Raw genomic sequence first — 16537 nt, forward strand, 5'->3', positions numbered from 1 at the left:
TCTTACCCATCCACTCCTCTCCGTCCCCTCTTTGATGCTACTTGATTCTACTCCAATCTCCATCTTTTACCCAGACTTCTTTCCTTGCTTCATCCATATTCCTTCGTTCATGTCTTCCCCCCTTTTTAACAAATAAATTTTTCTTCAGAAAAATGATAAAATTTACAACTAGTAGTTCTGTAATTTTACTAATAGATTAGCATATATGCAACAAATATACCTATTAGAAGTTAGCAAAGTGTTGCAAAGAGTCTTTTTCATCATTTTATTCGTTGATCTAAACAGCCGAAATATCATTGATTTGATAACACAAACATAATTCATGTTAGGACACTACCTCGTCACAGATTAAAATACGATAATTTGCTACTATTATCTTATTATAAAATATCTTTTGAATGAATAAAATACGAATTAATATATTTTATTTTTTTATTTATATATTATCTCAACAGCTGTTTTTTTACATATCTTAAATCTTTTATATAATATATAATACAAAGAATATGTCGTACAATAGAAAACAAATAGCATACATTGTTATACCTATAAATAGAAGAGCGAAACATATACTATAAATAATCAATATTACAATAGTACATTTTAACTAAATAATTACATATATATATATATATAGAAGACCGTTTTATAATTATCTTCTCTTACATATATATGTACGAGACTAGTTGAAATTATTTGGTTCAAATCTTTTTATATACGTCGAATATATTGATGCGCTTACATTCTGAAGTAAAACTTCTCTAGCAGTAAAGATATATTTTTTTGCAATTAATATTCAATTAATCATTTTATGCTCGTAAAAAATAAAATAAATTACATAACACCTAATATAAGTGAATGACTGTAGATGCATCAGATGTTATTAATGTATTTAAAAAAAATTTTGATTGTAGATTTACAATGTATCTTTTGGTCTTTTGATCATTATTATTGAAGATAAAAATGTTTATGTAAAATGAACAGTTTCACCTTTCACTTGTAGAAGATAAATTAAAATCTGCCGAAGTAATTTTAGAGTCTTTAAACGATGATTTTGTTAAAGCATATTTACTATTTTTAAAATATTCGTTAAATTTTTTAAATAATTTTAATGCATTATTTTATACACATGATGTTCATAAAATTATCATAATAACAAATTATATTATATATATATATGCACAGTTTCAACATCAATCTTTTTTTTATAGACAAAGATACAAATTTTACGAAGGTCTCATACTTTTTACCTCTATTTCGTGTGTCTCCCTCCTTTTCTCTAACAAATATAACAAAATATTATAAAACTAACCTTTTTCACATTTTTTCCCGGTGCCGGAGTCGTCGGCATCGCCGTCGGTGTCGACGTCGGCGTCGTCATCATCGTTGGCGGGGTCGGCGACAGCATCGTCATCGTTGCCGGGGTCGGCGGCGGCATCGTCATCGTTGCCGGGGTCGGCGGCGGCATCGCCGTCGGTGTCGACGTCGGCGTCGTCATCATCGTTGCCGGGGTCGGCGGCGGCATCGCCGTCGGCATTATCATCGTTGCCGAAGTCGACGTCGGCATCATCATCATCGTTGCCGGGGTCGGCGGCGGCATCGTCATCGTTGCCGGCATCATCATTGTTGTCGGGGTCGGCGGCGTCGTCCATCGTTGCCGGGGTCGGCGGCGGCATCGCCGTCGGTGTCGATGTCGGCATCGTCATCATCGTTGCCGGGGTCGGCGGCGGCATCGCCGTCGGCATTATCATCGTTGCCGAAGTCGACGTTGGCATCATCATCATCGTTGCCGGGGTCGGCGGTGGCATCGTCATCGTTGCCGGCATCATCATTGTTGCCGGGGTCGGCGGCGTCGTCCATCGTTGCCGGGGTCGGCGGCGGCATCGCCGTCGATGTGGACGTCGGCATTATCATTGGCGCCGGAGTCGGCGTCGGCGTCGTCTTCGACGTCAGCGTCGGTGTCGGTATCGGCGTCGTCCTCGGCTTCAGCGTTGGTGTCAGCGTCGTCCTCGGCGTCGACGTTGTCTTTGTGATACTGCCTTCGCTTCGTGCTGCAAGAAAAGATATATTTATATATTACAGAATTGTATGTATATATATATATATATATATATATATATATATGAAACATAAAATATTTGCACAAACGTAAAAATGTTTTTTTTATTACAGAATGGATAAGAAAGAAGCAAAGAGAAAGTTGGAGGAATTGATAGAGAAAGAAAACAAAATTAAAAAATGGAAGCAAGAGTTGGAGAATATTTTAAAAGATACTGATGAGGCAGCAGATGATGAAGCAGATAATGAAGCAGATGAAGAAAGGTATATATATATTGTTCTATACATATGTTTAAATATACAATATTAAAATATTATATTTGTATATAATTACACGTACATGCGCGCAAACACGCACGCACGCACGCATATATATATATATATATATATATATATATGTATGTATGTATGTATGTATATAATATTTTTAATATCTTTTATTATTAGAGAAGAGAGGCGAGAAAGAGATGAACACCAACAGCAGCAACAGCAACATCAACATCACGACGAAGATGATTCCCGTACGCGGCGTCGGGCTGGGATAAGACGTGTCGAACGTGATGCGAGGTATGTTTATTAAATTTTGAATTAAATTTTATATATATATATATATATCAGAGTTGGCAAAATAACAATTAAATTTTTTAAAATTGAACAAATGATATGAAGAGATTTAATTAAAATATTTTGAATTGACGATTAATTTTAGAAAGATTAATTAGAGATCGTTACAATGACGATTGATATAAGCTAGATTAATCGAAGATCGCTTAATTAACGATTAATATGATTGAAGTCAATTAATGGTTATTTAATTGACAATTGATATAAACGAAATTAATCGGAGAGCGATCGATTAAACGATTAATATAAGCTAATTTAATTGAAAGTTTTTCAATTAAACGATTAATATAAGTTAATTTTAATTAGAAGTACTTTAATGGACGATTGAAAAAAACAGATTCAATCGAAGACAATTCAATTGACAATTGATTTGAGCAGAAACAATTAAAAAGTATATAATTGACGATTAAATATAGCAAATTTAATGCGAATCTCTTTCATTAATGATTGACTTAAGAAAATCGATATAATATCTCTATTTCCATTAGTTAACTATGTGTAACGATTCATAAAATTTAAATAAATTCAATCGAAGATGTTTGATTGATGATATTATAACATGACTCAATTTAAATATTATTTAAAATAATATTGATGAGATATTATAACATGACTGAATTTAAATATTATTTAAAATAATATTTAAATTCAGTCATGTTATAATATCTTTCATCAATCAAACATCTTCGATTAAATTTATTTAAATTTTATTAATTGTTACACATAGTTAATTAATGGAAATAGAGATATTATATCGATTTTCTTAAGTCAATCATTAATGAAAGAGATTCGCATTAAATTTGCTATATTTAATTGTCAATTATATACTTTTTAATTGTTTCTGCTCAAATCAATTGTCAATTAAATTGTCTTCGATTGAATCTGTTTTTTTTCAATCGTCCATTAAAGTACTTCTAATTAAAATTAACTCATATTAATCGTTTAATCGAAAAACTTTCAATTAAATTAGCTTGTATTAATCGTTTAATCGATTGCTCTCCGATTAATTTCGTTTATATCAATTGTCGATTAAATAACCTTCAATTGACTTCGATCATATTAATCGTTAATTAAGCGATTTTTGATTAATCTAGCTTATATCAATCGTCATTGTAACGATCTCTAATTAATCTTTCTAAAATTAATCGTCAATTCAAAATATTTTAATTACATTTGATTACATCTGTTTGTAATTAAATGTCATAATTAATTTAAGTAGGTATACTATGGGAGTTCTAACTCAGGGGCAATGAGGGGAGTGCGTGGCGGGGGGGAATCGGTGGCGAGGGGGGTGACGTCACGCGGGGGGGAGGGGGTCTTATCAGTAGATAAGCTTATCTTTGTTTATAAACATATCAGATAACCTGATAAGGGGATCATGTTACCTGATAAGGGGATCATGTTACCTGATATGTTCATAAACAAGATAAGATAAGATAAGCGGCGTCTTTGAGCGGTATCAAAGTTTTCATAAATTTTCTCCGAAGATAAGATAAAAATTCTGCGAATGGCTGCCGCATTTCGAGCGCCGACAATCGGATATCTATTACTATGGGGGTTGCGTTTCTTCATCTAAATTTGATAAGATAAAAATTCTGCGAATGGCTGCCGCATTTCGAGCGCTGACAATCAAGGGGGTTGCGTTTCTTCCCCCATACGTTATCTGTATTTTTCTAAGAAATATAATTAAATTCTAAGAAGGGCCGCTTGGATCCGAGCGCCAACAATCAGTTCTCTGAAAATCTAAGATAATCAAATTTTAAGAAGGGCCACCGCTTGGTATACGCCGACAATCAAGGGGGTTGATACATGATCTATACATATATTTCTAAGAAATATCAGCGGGTAAAGTTTCAGGGCGAACAAGTTGCTGCCTGCAACCTCGCCGCTTGCGGCCTCGCTGCCTGCAATCTCACCGCTTGCGGCCTGCGACATGTTTTTGCATGGGATTGTATATCACCCTCGCGGTACCTCCCCAATAAGCGGCGGTTCTTTATTGTTTATCTTAGGAAGAAATACCAGCGCCGATAACCAGCGGCTGCAGGAATTTATAAACAAAACAAGCGCCGAAAATTTACGTCATCTAAATTTTTCTCGTTCGTACGTTGACGAACAAAGGGTTGATCGGGGATATATAATGAGGACCGATGCAGCTGCCGGACCATAGTACCACTGGCGAGCGCATGCTTCATTCGAGGTGCAAGAAAAAAAGTTTAGTGTGCAAAGAAGTTTTTTTGTAATAAGTGTGAAAAAGTGAATTTTTTACAAAAATGGAGAGCGCACCGCAAAATCATGCAGAGTGTCATGAGAAGGGGTGTTATAAGACTGCCGAGAGATGGTATAGACATCTCGAGGTATGCTGTCACAATGAAAAAAAAGATAACCCGTTTTGTAATAAACGTGAAGCGGCGACTTCAATTGTACAATATGTACGAAATTGCGAACTTGGTGTGCGAAAACCGCATACAAGACGTGTAGCCCAGTTCCTGGAAACGCATGAAGACATTGTAAGAGTGGCTGGTGATTTATCTAAATGCACCAGAACGTCTAAGCGACACAAGCGAGTCGCATGTTATCAACGTCGATACAAAAATTGTGTCGATTATTTCACTGTGGACAACTATGAATTTGGCTACATGGACATGCCTTCACCATCGGTGTCATGCAAAACACAATCATCCGAAAATGATTCTGACCAAGAAATGGAGGAGTCAGATAGGAGAGAACCGTCATCATCATCATCATCATCATCGCCAGATTTTTTGTCGGCAGCCTATTTATCTTTTCTGTGATAAAATAGGTGTACAATATATGCGAAGAGTATAGCAGTGTTTATGAGATAAGTTTTATCACGCGTGAAAGAGAGGATTGTAGTAAATGTGTCAAGACATATTTTCACGAGGTGTAAACAAAACAATAATCAACTGCTGCAGCGGCTGCTCTTTTACGACCGATCATCTTTCTTTCTGAGATAAGTTCGATCGCATGTAAAGCACAAAGGGCTGAACGAGATATATATTGAGGACCGATGCCACTGCCGGGTCATAGTACGGTGACATTTGCGAGCATAGTAGTGAGCGAGTAAATAGTTTTTTTGTGAAAAAAAAATGGAGAACGCAGCGCGTAAGAGCGACAATGAGATGAAGGTGGTGGTCATCCCTGATGACGAGATGGAGGTGGTCGTCGTCCCGGATGACGAGATGGAGATCATAACCATCTCCGACGACGACAGTGACAGTGATGGTGCGGTGTACGACCCTGTGTACGACAGGGAGGTGAACAACGTCCTGGACGACATTGAGGAGATGGACATTGATATCGCACCCATTGAAGAAGAAGACGGCGATGACAATGACGATGATGATGACGATGACGATGACGATGACGATGACGATGACGATGACGATGAAGATGAAGATGACAATGACGACGGGTACGATAGTGACAACGCTGTCCGGGAGTCGGTGAGGTCCCGGATGTATGGCATACGCGCCACTGCATCCCTCGACGAGACAGCGAGGGTATGCACTGTGGCGTCGTATGTCATGGCATTCGTCGCACCATGTGGGATGATCAGGATCTGCTTTCGCTGTTTCGTGAGAAACAGGGGCAGATTCCTAAGCATCACGACCGTCGAGGGACACACAACATCGCGGTACATAAATGTACCCGAACTGCGTTGCGAGGATTGCCGGGAAAGACTATACGTGTTCTACCTGGCCAACGCTTGTCCCACATGTCAAGGACGTGAGTATATATAATATGTCAAAAATATATATATATATATAATATGTCAAAAAAAAAATATAAAATATTAAATTATTATATTTCTATGCACAGATGTCGAGTCCGATGACAGCGATGGGTGATGCGACCCCCCCCTCTCTCTCACTGTCCCGTCAGGGCTGTAAGTATATTAAAATACCAAAAAAATCTATAAAATATTAAATTATTGTTATTATATTTCTATGTGTAGATGCCACTACCTCGAGCCGCCACATCTCTCTCTCTCTCGCTGCTCACTCGCTGTCGCCGTATATTTTTTATATTTTTATATTTTATATTTTTTATATTTTTATATTTTTATATTTTTATATTTTTATATTTTTATATTTTTTTATTTTACATATATTATTTTTTATTTTTTATTTACACGCACAGTAGAGAGGGTTTGGAGTCATTAAATACCGCGGAAGTGACGAACCGCGGGGTCCTCATCTCTACTGCAACACATGTACAAGTACACACACGCATACACACATGCACATACTCTGACATATGAGGTGTAAATCCGACCGGCAACCTCCACGCGGTACACCTCGGGTGCTAATGCCGGTGGTAATATATTAAATAAAAAAATATTAATATAATAAAATGTTTATTAATTTAAAAAAATGTTTCCCTTCTTCTTTCCTTATAGAAAAAATATGTAAAAAACTAATGTAAAAACTAATGTAAAAAAAATATGAATAAAAAAGTAATGAATAAAAAAAAAATGTTTTTCCTCCTCTCCTTCACATCTCTCGCCGTCGCCTCTCTCGCCGCCGAATCTCTCGCCGCAGGCCCGAGCCGCCACATCCAGGCTTGGATCTCTCTCGCCGCAGGCCCGAGCCGCCGACTCTCTTGCCGCCGCGCGCTACCTCTCTCTCTCTCGCTCCGACGGGAGAGCTCGTATACCGCCGCGCGCTGAATCCAGGCTTGGATCTCTCTCTCTCGAATGCGTGCGTCTTCTGTCTCACTTCCGCATCTCTCTCGAATGCGTGCTGCGTCTTCTCTCTCGAATGCATGCTGAATCCAGGCTTGGATCTCTCTCTCACTTCCGCATCTCTCTCGAATGCATGCTGAATCCAAGCTTGGATCTCTCTCTTACTATCACGCGCTGCGTCTTCTCTCTCGTAAGATAAAATTATCGATTCTTCCGCAGCATGGATGGTCTTATCTCGTAAGATAAAAATATCGATTTTTTTTTCTCGCTGAATGCATTGTCCTTGACACAATAATTATATCTCGCAAAGTATGTAACGGGTGGCGCGCAAATAAAGTACACCATGATATATACATATAAGTATTTATTCATCTTATATTTAATACATAATTATATAGTTTAATTACATATTAAAAACTAAAGCCACCAGCTCGCAATCGACAAGTTGGTGCATGTTGAAGACATTGCTAGCGCGTATCGCATTCGACAATTCTCTCGCATTCGTTACAGTGGATGCAATATTGTAGAATTGAGTATATTTGATATCAACCGTTGCGACGAGCCTCGTCAAACGATCGAACATTATTTCGATACATGAATCGAGCTCGAACATACGATGTAACGTCGATTCGACCATCATCATGCGCACGTCCGCTGATTCGAGACTTATGAGCTTGGTGCCGTTTATCTTGTGAAATCGCACTGTTAGCGGCCCGACACTTATGCAATTATACACATCGTTGTTGGAGGAGGAGTCATTGTTCAGGTAATTGTAAATAGCGTGGCGTTGCTCGTAGAGTCCTTTCCACGTTTCGAGAGATAGTACTAGCTGTTTTCCTCGATGATCTCCTATGGCGATCTCCACGTAACTCGGCGGATCCACTCTGATGCCGATTTCGAGGAATTTGAATTCCGTTGCCGTCAATGCGTATCGTCTTCCAAGTATACGAACCGCACGAGGCTCCAGCGAAACGCTGTAAAAAAATTCGGAAAAAAAATTAAAACTAAATTAGGAAAAAAAGAAATTATAACTCGTAAAATGCCTTAAATATAGAATATAGAAAAAATATAAAATAAAATAAAAAATATAAAAGATACAAAAAAAGTTATACTTACTCGTCGCATTTCTTCTCGCACGTTTCTTCATGTCTCGGCATGTAGTAATTCATGCTGCTGCTGCTTCTTTGAACCGAGGGTATTAAAAAGTGAACCGTCAGTTAGAACGGTCAACGAAAGACTGATTGTATAATAAGGTACTAATAATCGAGTAACGGTCATTTTTAAAATATTAGGAGAAGGGGATTCTTAGAAATATATCTGGAGGGAAAGAACAAAGAGAAAAATATTAGGAGAAGGGGTAAATTGAATTCTTAGAAATATATCTGGAGGGAAAGACAAATTTTTAAAATATTAGGAGAAGGGGTAAAAGGAATTCTTAGAAATACGATTGCGTGAGAAATATTTAAAATATTAGGAGAGGGGGTAAAAGAAATTCTTAGAAATACGATTGCGTGAGAAATTTTTAAAATATTAGGAGAAAGGATTTCTTAGAAATATCTGGTTAGGAAAAATAACAAAGAGAATAGTATGTAAATAATATGTTTATTCAAAAAACGGATGATCGTTGCGATTAGCCGACCACCAATTAAATAATTTAAATACATTTTGTAACGCGCAATTTTTTACATGTTTATTACATCGTAGAGTATATGTGGGATCTAATTTATTTAATGCAGGCACATCTTCATATATGGCATCCAAGGTCTCAATGATGAAACCGCTGCACACATCGTCCACTATTTCGGCAAGCCACTCTCGCTTTTCGAGTCCTTTTACATACACGAGAGAGGACTCTTCCTCCTCGTCTTGTTCATTTATGCCATTGATAGCTGCCGTAATCAAGTGCTGAACCATGCAGTATGGAACATTTCCATCCTCCCATTGCAAGCTGTGATGATGTTGAGTTAGCCACGAGGCTTGACGCCTTTCCGACTTTATAAGCACGCTCCATGGCACAGGGCATGCGAAGAAATAGTGCGACAGGATATATCCTCTTCTCAGGATTGCCGCTTCCTTCACGATAAATCGCTTGTTTAGGATAAATCCTTGCAGGTCGACAAACGTTGGTGCGGACATGATCTCTTCGATGTGAGTCAGTTGAGAGATATTACTTCACTAACATCAGACATCTCGCATCATCATGATTATGTATCCTCTTCCCCCTCCCTCACACGCGTAGTTGTGTAAACATTTTTAGGTGATTTTGCGCACAACGTTGGTCAACGGGTTGTATTGGATCACACGATCGTGCATGATGAGGCAGTACGCAGTGGTATTATTAGGTATATTCTCTTTACACTCAAATTCCAATCTCACATCCACCGTTGCGCTCTTGACCGATTCGTTTTGTCGAGAACAATTGATAATCACAAACGGACCGTTTTGTAAAAACCGTGTGATGGTGAGGCTCGGCTCGAGATACTCGTATCCGTAATAATTTTTGCAGAAACGCGCATACGTGTCATACAGAATCGACCATCTGTTTCTATCGAAATCCAGATTCATATCGTCGTACGGATAACATTCCGAGTTCAGATAAAGTTTCACGTTGGTTAATTTACAGTCGTCGAATCGACTCGTATCCTCGGACATGACATTTTTACGCCCTGTCTGCAGAGCAAAAATTACATATCGTGGCTTCTCCAGTTGAGTCGCGGTCTTAATGGCCCACGAATGCTTGGTCGTACGCTGCAATAGCGGAAATTCGTATAGATCCCACGAGCGGAAACCCATGCTGAGGTAACGTCCGCTTTCCAGAGCGCGCAGCATCGACAGCTTCTTAATCTCGCTCAACAACACGTGTGGCATTCGCCATTGTATCTTGAATATGTTGATCACAGGCTCCAGTGCAGAATCTCCATATAGGCAATTATTGTCGTTGCGCGCTCGTATTAGGATCAACTCATGACGCGCATTAATAACAACGCGTTTGTAATCCTCGCAAAATCCCAGCAACATGTGCAGCGGCACACAAAAATTAAAGTATCCATTCACAGTAGTCGGGCTATCCCAGCCTGCATTTCGCATAATCACGCTTCTATCGGATGACATTGTTACATAGTTTTTCAGCAGACTTGTTATTCCCACATTCCTGTTGCGATCAATCTCCACACCATCGAGCTCATAGCGAATTTCGTCAAACATGAATGCGACGCAATTATTTCCCAGCATCACATTGGATCCCTCAACTGGATGATTTATCCTCAGTTCACCCTCGATGTAGAGGAAACTCTCATACGGCAATATATATACATCCTGTTGTTGTATGGGTATTCTTATCTCGTCGCTGTATCCAAATGTTGTGTTGGCAAACGGGTTGTATGTGTGAGTCTCAATCTTGACAATGCGATCGTCAAAGACTGGCTCTTCCTCGATGTTAAGAATCTCAGTCATTGTTCAGATGGCGCGCACCGCAAATCCCAAAGATTGTAAAAACGCAACGTTTGACGAGGTGAGTCTCTTCTTCGTAGTTGATTTGATATTAGCGAATGATGTTGCTGCTGGTCTGATTGTGTTCTTCGTGTCTTTATTCAACACGAGCATCCCGTCGCACGAGGGTGGCCCGCCGTCGTACGTGCAATCTAATTGTTATCCCTACGCCACCCAATGAGTGCCAGGACCGTCTGTACTGTCTAGATTAACGATACCACTCTCATTTTCTCGCGCGCCATTTATCGGTAAATTATTGCGCATAAATACACCTCTAAAGTATGGAATGTGCATACGTTTTGCAAGTTGTAGCAATTGCACATTTGTAGTTACACCTTTCGGCATTTTTAACGTTTTTTTGACGTTTTTTTTTTTTCTTCGCTCCTCGTCCATATTTGTAAGGGGCGAGATACAGTCCGCGGCCTTCCATGGCGCAATTGTGGCGTAGTATCTCTTGCAACTGACGTTGCGCGGCTTTATTGTCGTTTACCGCTTTTGCTACGCCAGCCGCTCCGCCAACCAGGGATCCGAGCGTGCCCAGCATTGGTAAAATCGGCAAAAATCCGCCTCGTTTCGCTGCTGAAAGTACCCTCTTCTTCGTCTTCCTCTTTTTCGTTTTCAAGCCCATGCCGAGCTTCGTCTTGGCTTTCATCGCTGCCCAGACAACTGCGGCCGCGGCACTCTCACCGAGACTCGAGTTTTTCGCGACGATGCGAGTTTTCGCTTTCTCGGCGAGTACCTTATCCGCCGCGTGTCTCTCGGCGAGTTCGCTGCTCCGAGAGTACGCTATATCGTGTTCACGGCACGCCGCGTCCAATGGGTTGACACCTTGATCACCTCTAGCCAATCGCTTTTTCAAACGAGTTCCCGGGCCGCAAAATTGATAGCCGGGAATATGAAGCTCGACCGGAAGTGCGTTTATCGCACGATTTAATACACCTGTGCCTATTTTTGTTGACATCCGTTGCAATCTCTAGACGATACTGAGCAAAGCGCGAGTCCGCGCAGCTATAAATAGGCGGACGTTGGAGGTCAAATCGGGAGTGAGAAAATGAAATTCGTGCAACAACCTCTGACGATACGAGTGATGAATTACGACGACAGAGTACGCTGCAGCGTGAACAAAGGTGTGCGCAAACACGGTACGATGCTACCGACAACTATACGCGCAATCGTTTGCGGCCCCTCAAACTGCGGTAAAACCAACGTGTTGATAAGCCTGCTGGAAAGTCCGCACGGTGTGCGTTTCGAGAACGTGTACGTGTACTCGAAATCGCTGCAACAGCCGAAATATCGCTATTTGGAAGATTTATTGACGCCGATTGACGAAATCGGCTACTTTACATTCTCAAATAACAGTGACGTCATTCCACCGAGCGAGGCATGTCCAAATTCAATTTTTGTCTTTAATGACGTGGCATGCGACAAGCAAGATACGATAAGAGAGTACTTCTCAATGGGGCGCCACTCGAACATCGACTGCTTCTATCTCTGTCAGACATACGCGAGAATGCCGAAACATCTTATACGCGACAACGCGAACCTGCTAATCCTGTTTAAACAGGACGCCACCAATTTGAAGCACGTGTACAACGATCACGTGAATACCGACATGTCGTATGAGGATTTCAGTAATTTATGTCGTACATGTTGGCAACAAAAGTATGGATTTCTAGTGATAGACAAGGACAGCTCGCTTTCAAACGGGCGATACAGAAAAGGATTTAACGAGTTCGCGATACCGCAGAGCCATTAGTCGTCGCCAACAATCCTCCCAGTCGAGAGAAACTCTAGAGAGAGTGCTGCCGACATGGCTGATAATATTCGCGAGCGTGAAAAGGTTGCCAAGGAGATTGCGAAGACGGCCGAATCGATCCGCAAGAAACACCGCGCTCTGAAGACCGGAAAGATCGATGATGATTTCGCCGTCAAGACTCACTTTAAACCTATTATCGAGCCGCTACAAAAGATTGTCGACAACGCAACGATTTCGGTGAAAAACGAGCCTAACACCGACGACGACGACGACGGTGTGAAGATCGAGACACGGTATGCGGGGGAAACACCGAAAAAGAGTAAACATAAAACCATCAAGCGATATAAAGAGGAGGAGGAGGAGACATTGAAAAAAAGAAAATATGATATTTCGAAGCCATTGGACGCTTCATTGCCGACAACATCTACACCGAAAAACGCACAACCTGTGATACCCAAAACACTCGTAGACGAAAATGTTTTCGAAACCACGCGTAACCCGCCCGAAATATCCCTTCGACACTGGTTAAGATCGTCGGAAGGTCGACAAATGATGCGAAAGGATTGGGGGCCATTAGGACAAAAGTATATGGACGCTCTCCTCGGTGCTGATGAGAAGAAAGAAATTGATAATGTATACGGAGTCTACTTCGGCGAAAATGAAATGCGCATTGGAAACAAGCGATTCGCGATTGACAAAGATGACAATATAATCATAGGCGACACGCGGTATATTGGAACGCCCGGATTGTACGAGTTGATCTTCAAGAAAAGACCTGATTACCAGGAGGATGATTTGCAAAAATACAAGCGCATATTATTGGCGACAAATGCGCATAAACGCAATTTTGATGTGCAAGGCCGTGTGAAGAGTAGCAAGGGGGACAAGTACAAATATATAATCGCACCGTTGACGCGGGTGGAATCGGACGACCCAAAATCTGGCATGGGAATGCCTCGCGCTATGACGCTAACCAACAATAAGATTGATTACGTGCACTGGGACGACCCCAACGAGCTAGTGGATCGCCTACGATTACTCGATGCTTCGCACCAAGCTGGCAACAACGCGCATGACAACGAGATCTTGTCGATTATCGAGGAACTGCGGGAAGCGGGCATTATTATAAATTAAACAAGGTTCCCGACAATCTATTCAGTTCATCGTGTGACACTTTACAAAGCATTGAAAAAATGTCTATCAATAAATTTGGATTATTCGAGAGGAGAAATGATGCAACCCCTGGCACAAACGATCAATGGTATAGATTGATTAGAAAATGCGTGCGCAAAAACGCTCTGCATCGCGTCGCTACAGATTATGACGCGAGATCGCGCAAGATTCGCCGTGTAGCGCAACCTGAGGCGGATACCGATGTCGTCAACAAATTGTACCTGGAAGAGTGCTTTAAAACATTGATGATCCAACAGAAAGAGTCAGATGAGAAGCTGGCTGCGTTAGAGAAGGATGTACGAGCGTTGGAAACTGCGATAAAAGAGCTTCTGCGTGCGCCAAACACTACCTCAGACATCTAATGAGCGGTTGGCTCAGAAACGTCTATCAAACAGTTGTGAAACGTCTAAAAAGGATTCTCGAGTGGTTGCAAACAATTGTTGAACAGCTACGAAGGATTATCAGCGTGCTACCAAACAACAATGAGTGGCATCAGTGACCGACCTGGAAGCAGCAGTGAACGACCCGGAAGCAGCAGTGAACGACCTGGAAACGGTGGTGAACGCGACCGCTACGATCGAGGTTACGATCATGTCAAACAGGGTTGCGAACGAGGCTACGAACAAGTCCTTAAAGGTTACATAAAAGGCTATCAACAACTCAGTAAGGGTTGCGAACAGGTCAGGGACGGCTGCGAACGGGCCAAGGCGGGCTATGAACGTATCAGAAACGACTTGGGACGAGGCTGTGATCGAGTCAGGAACGATTTTTGAATGGGCCAAGGACGTGAGTGAACGAACCCGAAAGAACCCGAAACAACGAGAATTTAACCCGAAACAACCCAAAAGAACGAGAATTTAACCCGAAACAACAAGGCACGAACCCGAAACAACGAGGCACAAACCCGAAACAACGTGGCACGAACCCGAAAAAACCCGAAACAACGAACCCGAAAGAACCCAAAAGAACAAGGCACGAACCCGAAACAACGAGGCACGAACCCGAAAGAACGAGGCACGAACCCGAAAGAACCTGAAACAACGAGGCACGAACCCGAAAGAACCCGAAAAAACGAGAATGAATAGTGAAAATAACAACGAGCAACATAGTTTGAAGAGACGGCAGTTGGTAAACAAGTTGCACGCGTCAGCGAGAAAAAATTTCCCTCGAAGACATGTCATAGTGCGAGGATACGATGATCTGTGGCAAGCCGACATTGTCGAGATGCGTCCGTACTCCCGTTTCAACAGAGGTTACCACTACATACTCACCGTCATCGATGTGTTGAGCAAGTATGCGTGGGCTGTACCACTCAAGAGTAAAAGAGGAAGCGAGACAGCTGACGCAATCGCCAAGATAATTTGAGATAGCAAGAGATGCCCGAAAAACATGCAAACCGATAACGGAAAGGAATTTTACAACGCCGATGTGCAACGACTTATGCGAAGACATGACATTAATCACTATTCTACATATTCGATATTGAAGGCGTCGGTCGTCGAACGATTCAATCGCACGCTAAAGAACGACATGTGGAAGATGTTTACGCTGAATGGTACTTACAAGTGGTTCGACATGCTGCCACGTCTCGTATCAGATTACAACGGACGCAAGCATCGAACAATTGGTATGCGACCCGCCGACGTTACCCCCGCGATCGCCGAAAGACTCTTGGCTACCGTGTACAATCGTGTAAAAATCGCGGGCCCGGCAAAGTTCAAAGTAGGTGATCAGGTACGCGTCAGCAAGTACAAACAACTTTTCGAGAAAGGATACACGCCAAATTGGACAACCGAGGTGTTTAGGATTGTTAAAGTGCAGCATACTAATCCCGTAACATATCTACTCGAGGATTATCGCAAGATATCTATCGTTGGAGCGTTTTACGAGCATGAGCTGCATCGTGCAAATTATCCGGATGTGTACCTCGTGGAGAAAATACTGCGCAGGAGGGGTGACGAGGTTTATGTGAAATGGCTGGGATTCGACAGTTTGCACAACTCTTGGATACATAAAAACAATGTTATTTAATGTATTTTATTCAATCATTGTATAACAATATATATATTGTATAACATATGAAATATATGAAATATATAACAAAATATATATAATTCTCATTAATACATCCTCACAATATAATTTATTTACAATGGTATTCGATAATGTCCCCACGGCAAGGTGTCGGTCGAATCAGGTACGACATACCGCTTGTCGTCGTAGGGACTTAGAGCAATTTTCGTCTCGCTGATGGTATACACTTTATGCAATTTCGATCTTATACATGACTGTTGACGCGTCATTTCAATCTCGTCATTAAGACAGCGTGTATAATCGTCGAATGTTATACTACGCGCTACGACGTTACTTTTGACACCTTTTGCCTTTTTAGTGTCCTTTTTACCATCCACCCGCAAAGCATACATTTTTGCTCTAAGCCCGACGAATTCGGTCATTATCGCGCCGTTATTCTCATCTTTCATCAGACCCGGCACCTTTTTATTCGCGAGCGGTATACCGTACGCATTATTCGCGGCGTAATCGCTGGTATCGAATCGAGCGATGTCACGTTTCAAATTTTCATAGACATCCTGACATTTAATTTGATATATTAAACTATCCGTGTCGGTGTACATTACTCTACAATTGTCACGATAGAGCGGTGACATGTATTCGTGGTGAAATTCATAAAGACATACTTTTGATAGGTCGAGTATGCACATGCCGACGTA

General features: G+C 41.1%; 4 protein-coding genes across 4 annotated transcripts; 1 reads left to right on the forward strand and 3 right to left on the reverse strand.

Moving 5' to 3' along the window:
* Positions 1–7790: 7790 nt before the first annotated feature.
* On the reverse strand, positions 7791–8625 carry LOC146723841 (uncharacterized). Its single transcript, XM_085480996.1, has 2 exons — positions 8504–8625; positions 7791–8361 (listed from the first exon to the last, which is right to left on the reverse strand). Exons 1-2 carry the CDS (start codon positions 8554–8556, stop codon positions 7791–7793), a joined length of 624 nt encoding a protein of 207 aa, XP_085337122.1. The 5' UTR covers positions 8557–8625.
* A 1015-nt stretch (positions 8626–9640) lies between these two features.
* Positions 9641–11528, reverse strand: LOC146723842 (uncharacterized). Its single transcript, XM_085480997.1, has 3 exons — positions 11367–11528; positions 10286–10702; positions 9641–10057 (listed from the first exon to the last, which is right to left on the reverse strand). Exons 1-3 carry the CDS (start codon positions 11526–11528, stop codon positions 9641–9643), a joined length of 996 nt encoding a protein of 331 aa, XP_085337123.1.
* A 1158-nt stretch (positions 11529–12686) lies between these two features.
* On the forward strand, positions 12687–14189 carry LOC146723843 (uncharacterized). Its single transcript, XM_085480998.1, has 2 exons — positions 12687–12951; positions 13102–14189. The coding sequence occupies exons 1-2, from the start codon at positions 12687–12689 to the stop codon at positions 13764–13766; spliced, it is 930 nt and encodes a 309-aa protein (XP_085337124.1). The 3' UTR covers positions 13767–14189.
* Positions 14190–15944: 1755 nt separating this feature from the next.
* On the reverse strand, positions 15945–16528 carry LOC146723844 (uncharacterized). Its single transcript, XM_085480991.1, has one exon. It carries the CDS (start codon positions 16526–16528, stop codon positions 15953–15955), a length of 576 nt encoding a protein of 191 aa, XP_085337117.1. The 3' UTR covers positions 15945–15952.
* Positions 16529–16537: the final 9 nt, after the last annotated feature.

The sequence above is a fragment of the Nylanderia fulva genome, unplaced genomic scaffold (genome assembly GCF_048542155.1).
Source record: "Nylanderia fulva isolate GAGA-0341 unplaced genomic scaffold, ASM4854215v1 Scaffold165, whole genome shotgun sequence".
NCBI classification, from domain to species: domain Eukaryota; kingdom Metazoa; phylum Arthropoda; class Insecta; order Hymenoptera; family Formicidae; genus Nylanderia; species Nylanderia fulva.

Excerpts from the sequence above, each read along its gene's own strand:
- LOC146723841 (XM_085480996.1), bottom strand. The coding sequence starts at position 8,556 with ATGAATTACTACATGCCGAGACATGAAGAAACGTGCGAGAAGAAATGC. Across the intron at positions 8,362-8,503 it reads TGCGAGAAGAAATGCGACGA|CGTTTCGCTGGAGCCTCGTG; the intron begins GTAAGTATAACT and ends ATTTTTTTACAG.
- LOC146723842 (XM_085480997.1), bottom strand. The coding sequence starts at position 11,528 with ATGAAAGCCAAGACGAAGCTCGGCATGGGCTTGAAAACGAAAAAGAGG. Across the intron at positions 10,703-11,366 it reads CGGCTGGCGTAGCAAAAGCG|GATGTATATATATTGCCGTA; the intron begins GTAAACGACAAT and ends ATACAACAACAG. Across the intron at positions 10,058-10,285 it reads GAGATTCTGCACTGGAGCCT|ACAGGGCGTAAAAATGTCAT; the intron begins GTGATCAACATA and ends TTTGCTCTGCAG.
- LOC146723843 (XM_085480998.1), top strand. The coding sequence starts at position 12,687 with ATGGCTGATAATATTCGCGAGCGTGAAAAGGTTGCCAAGGAGATTGCG. Across the intron at positions 12,952-13,101 it reads GGGGGAAACACCGAAAAAGA|ACGAAAATGTTTTCGAAACC; the intron begins GTAAACATAAAA and ends AAACACTCGTAG.
- LOC146723844 (XM_085480991.1), bottom strand. The coding sequence starts at position 16,528 with ATGTGCATACTCGACCTATCAAAAGTATGTCTTTATGAATTTCACCAC.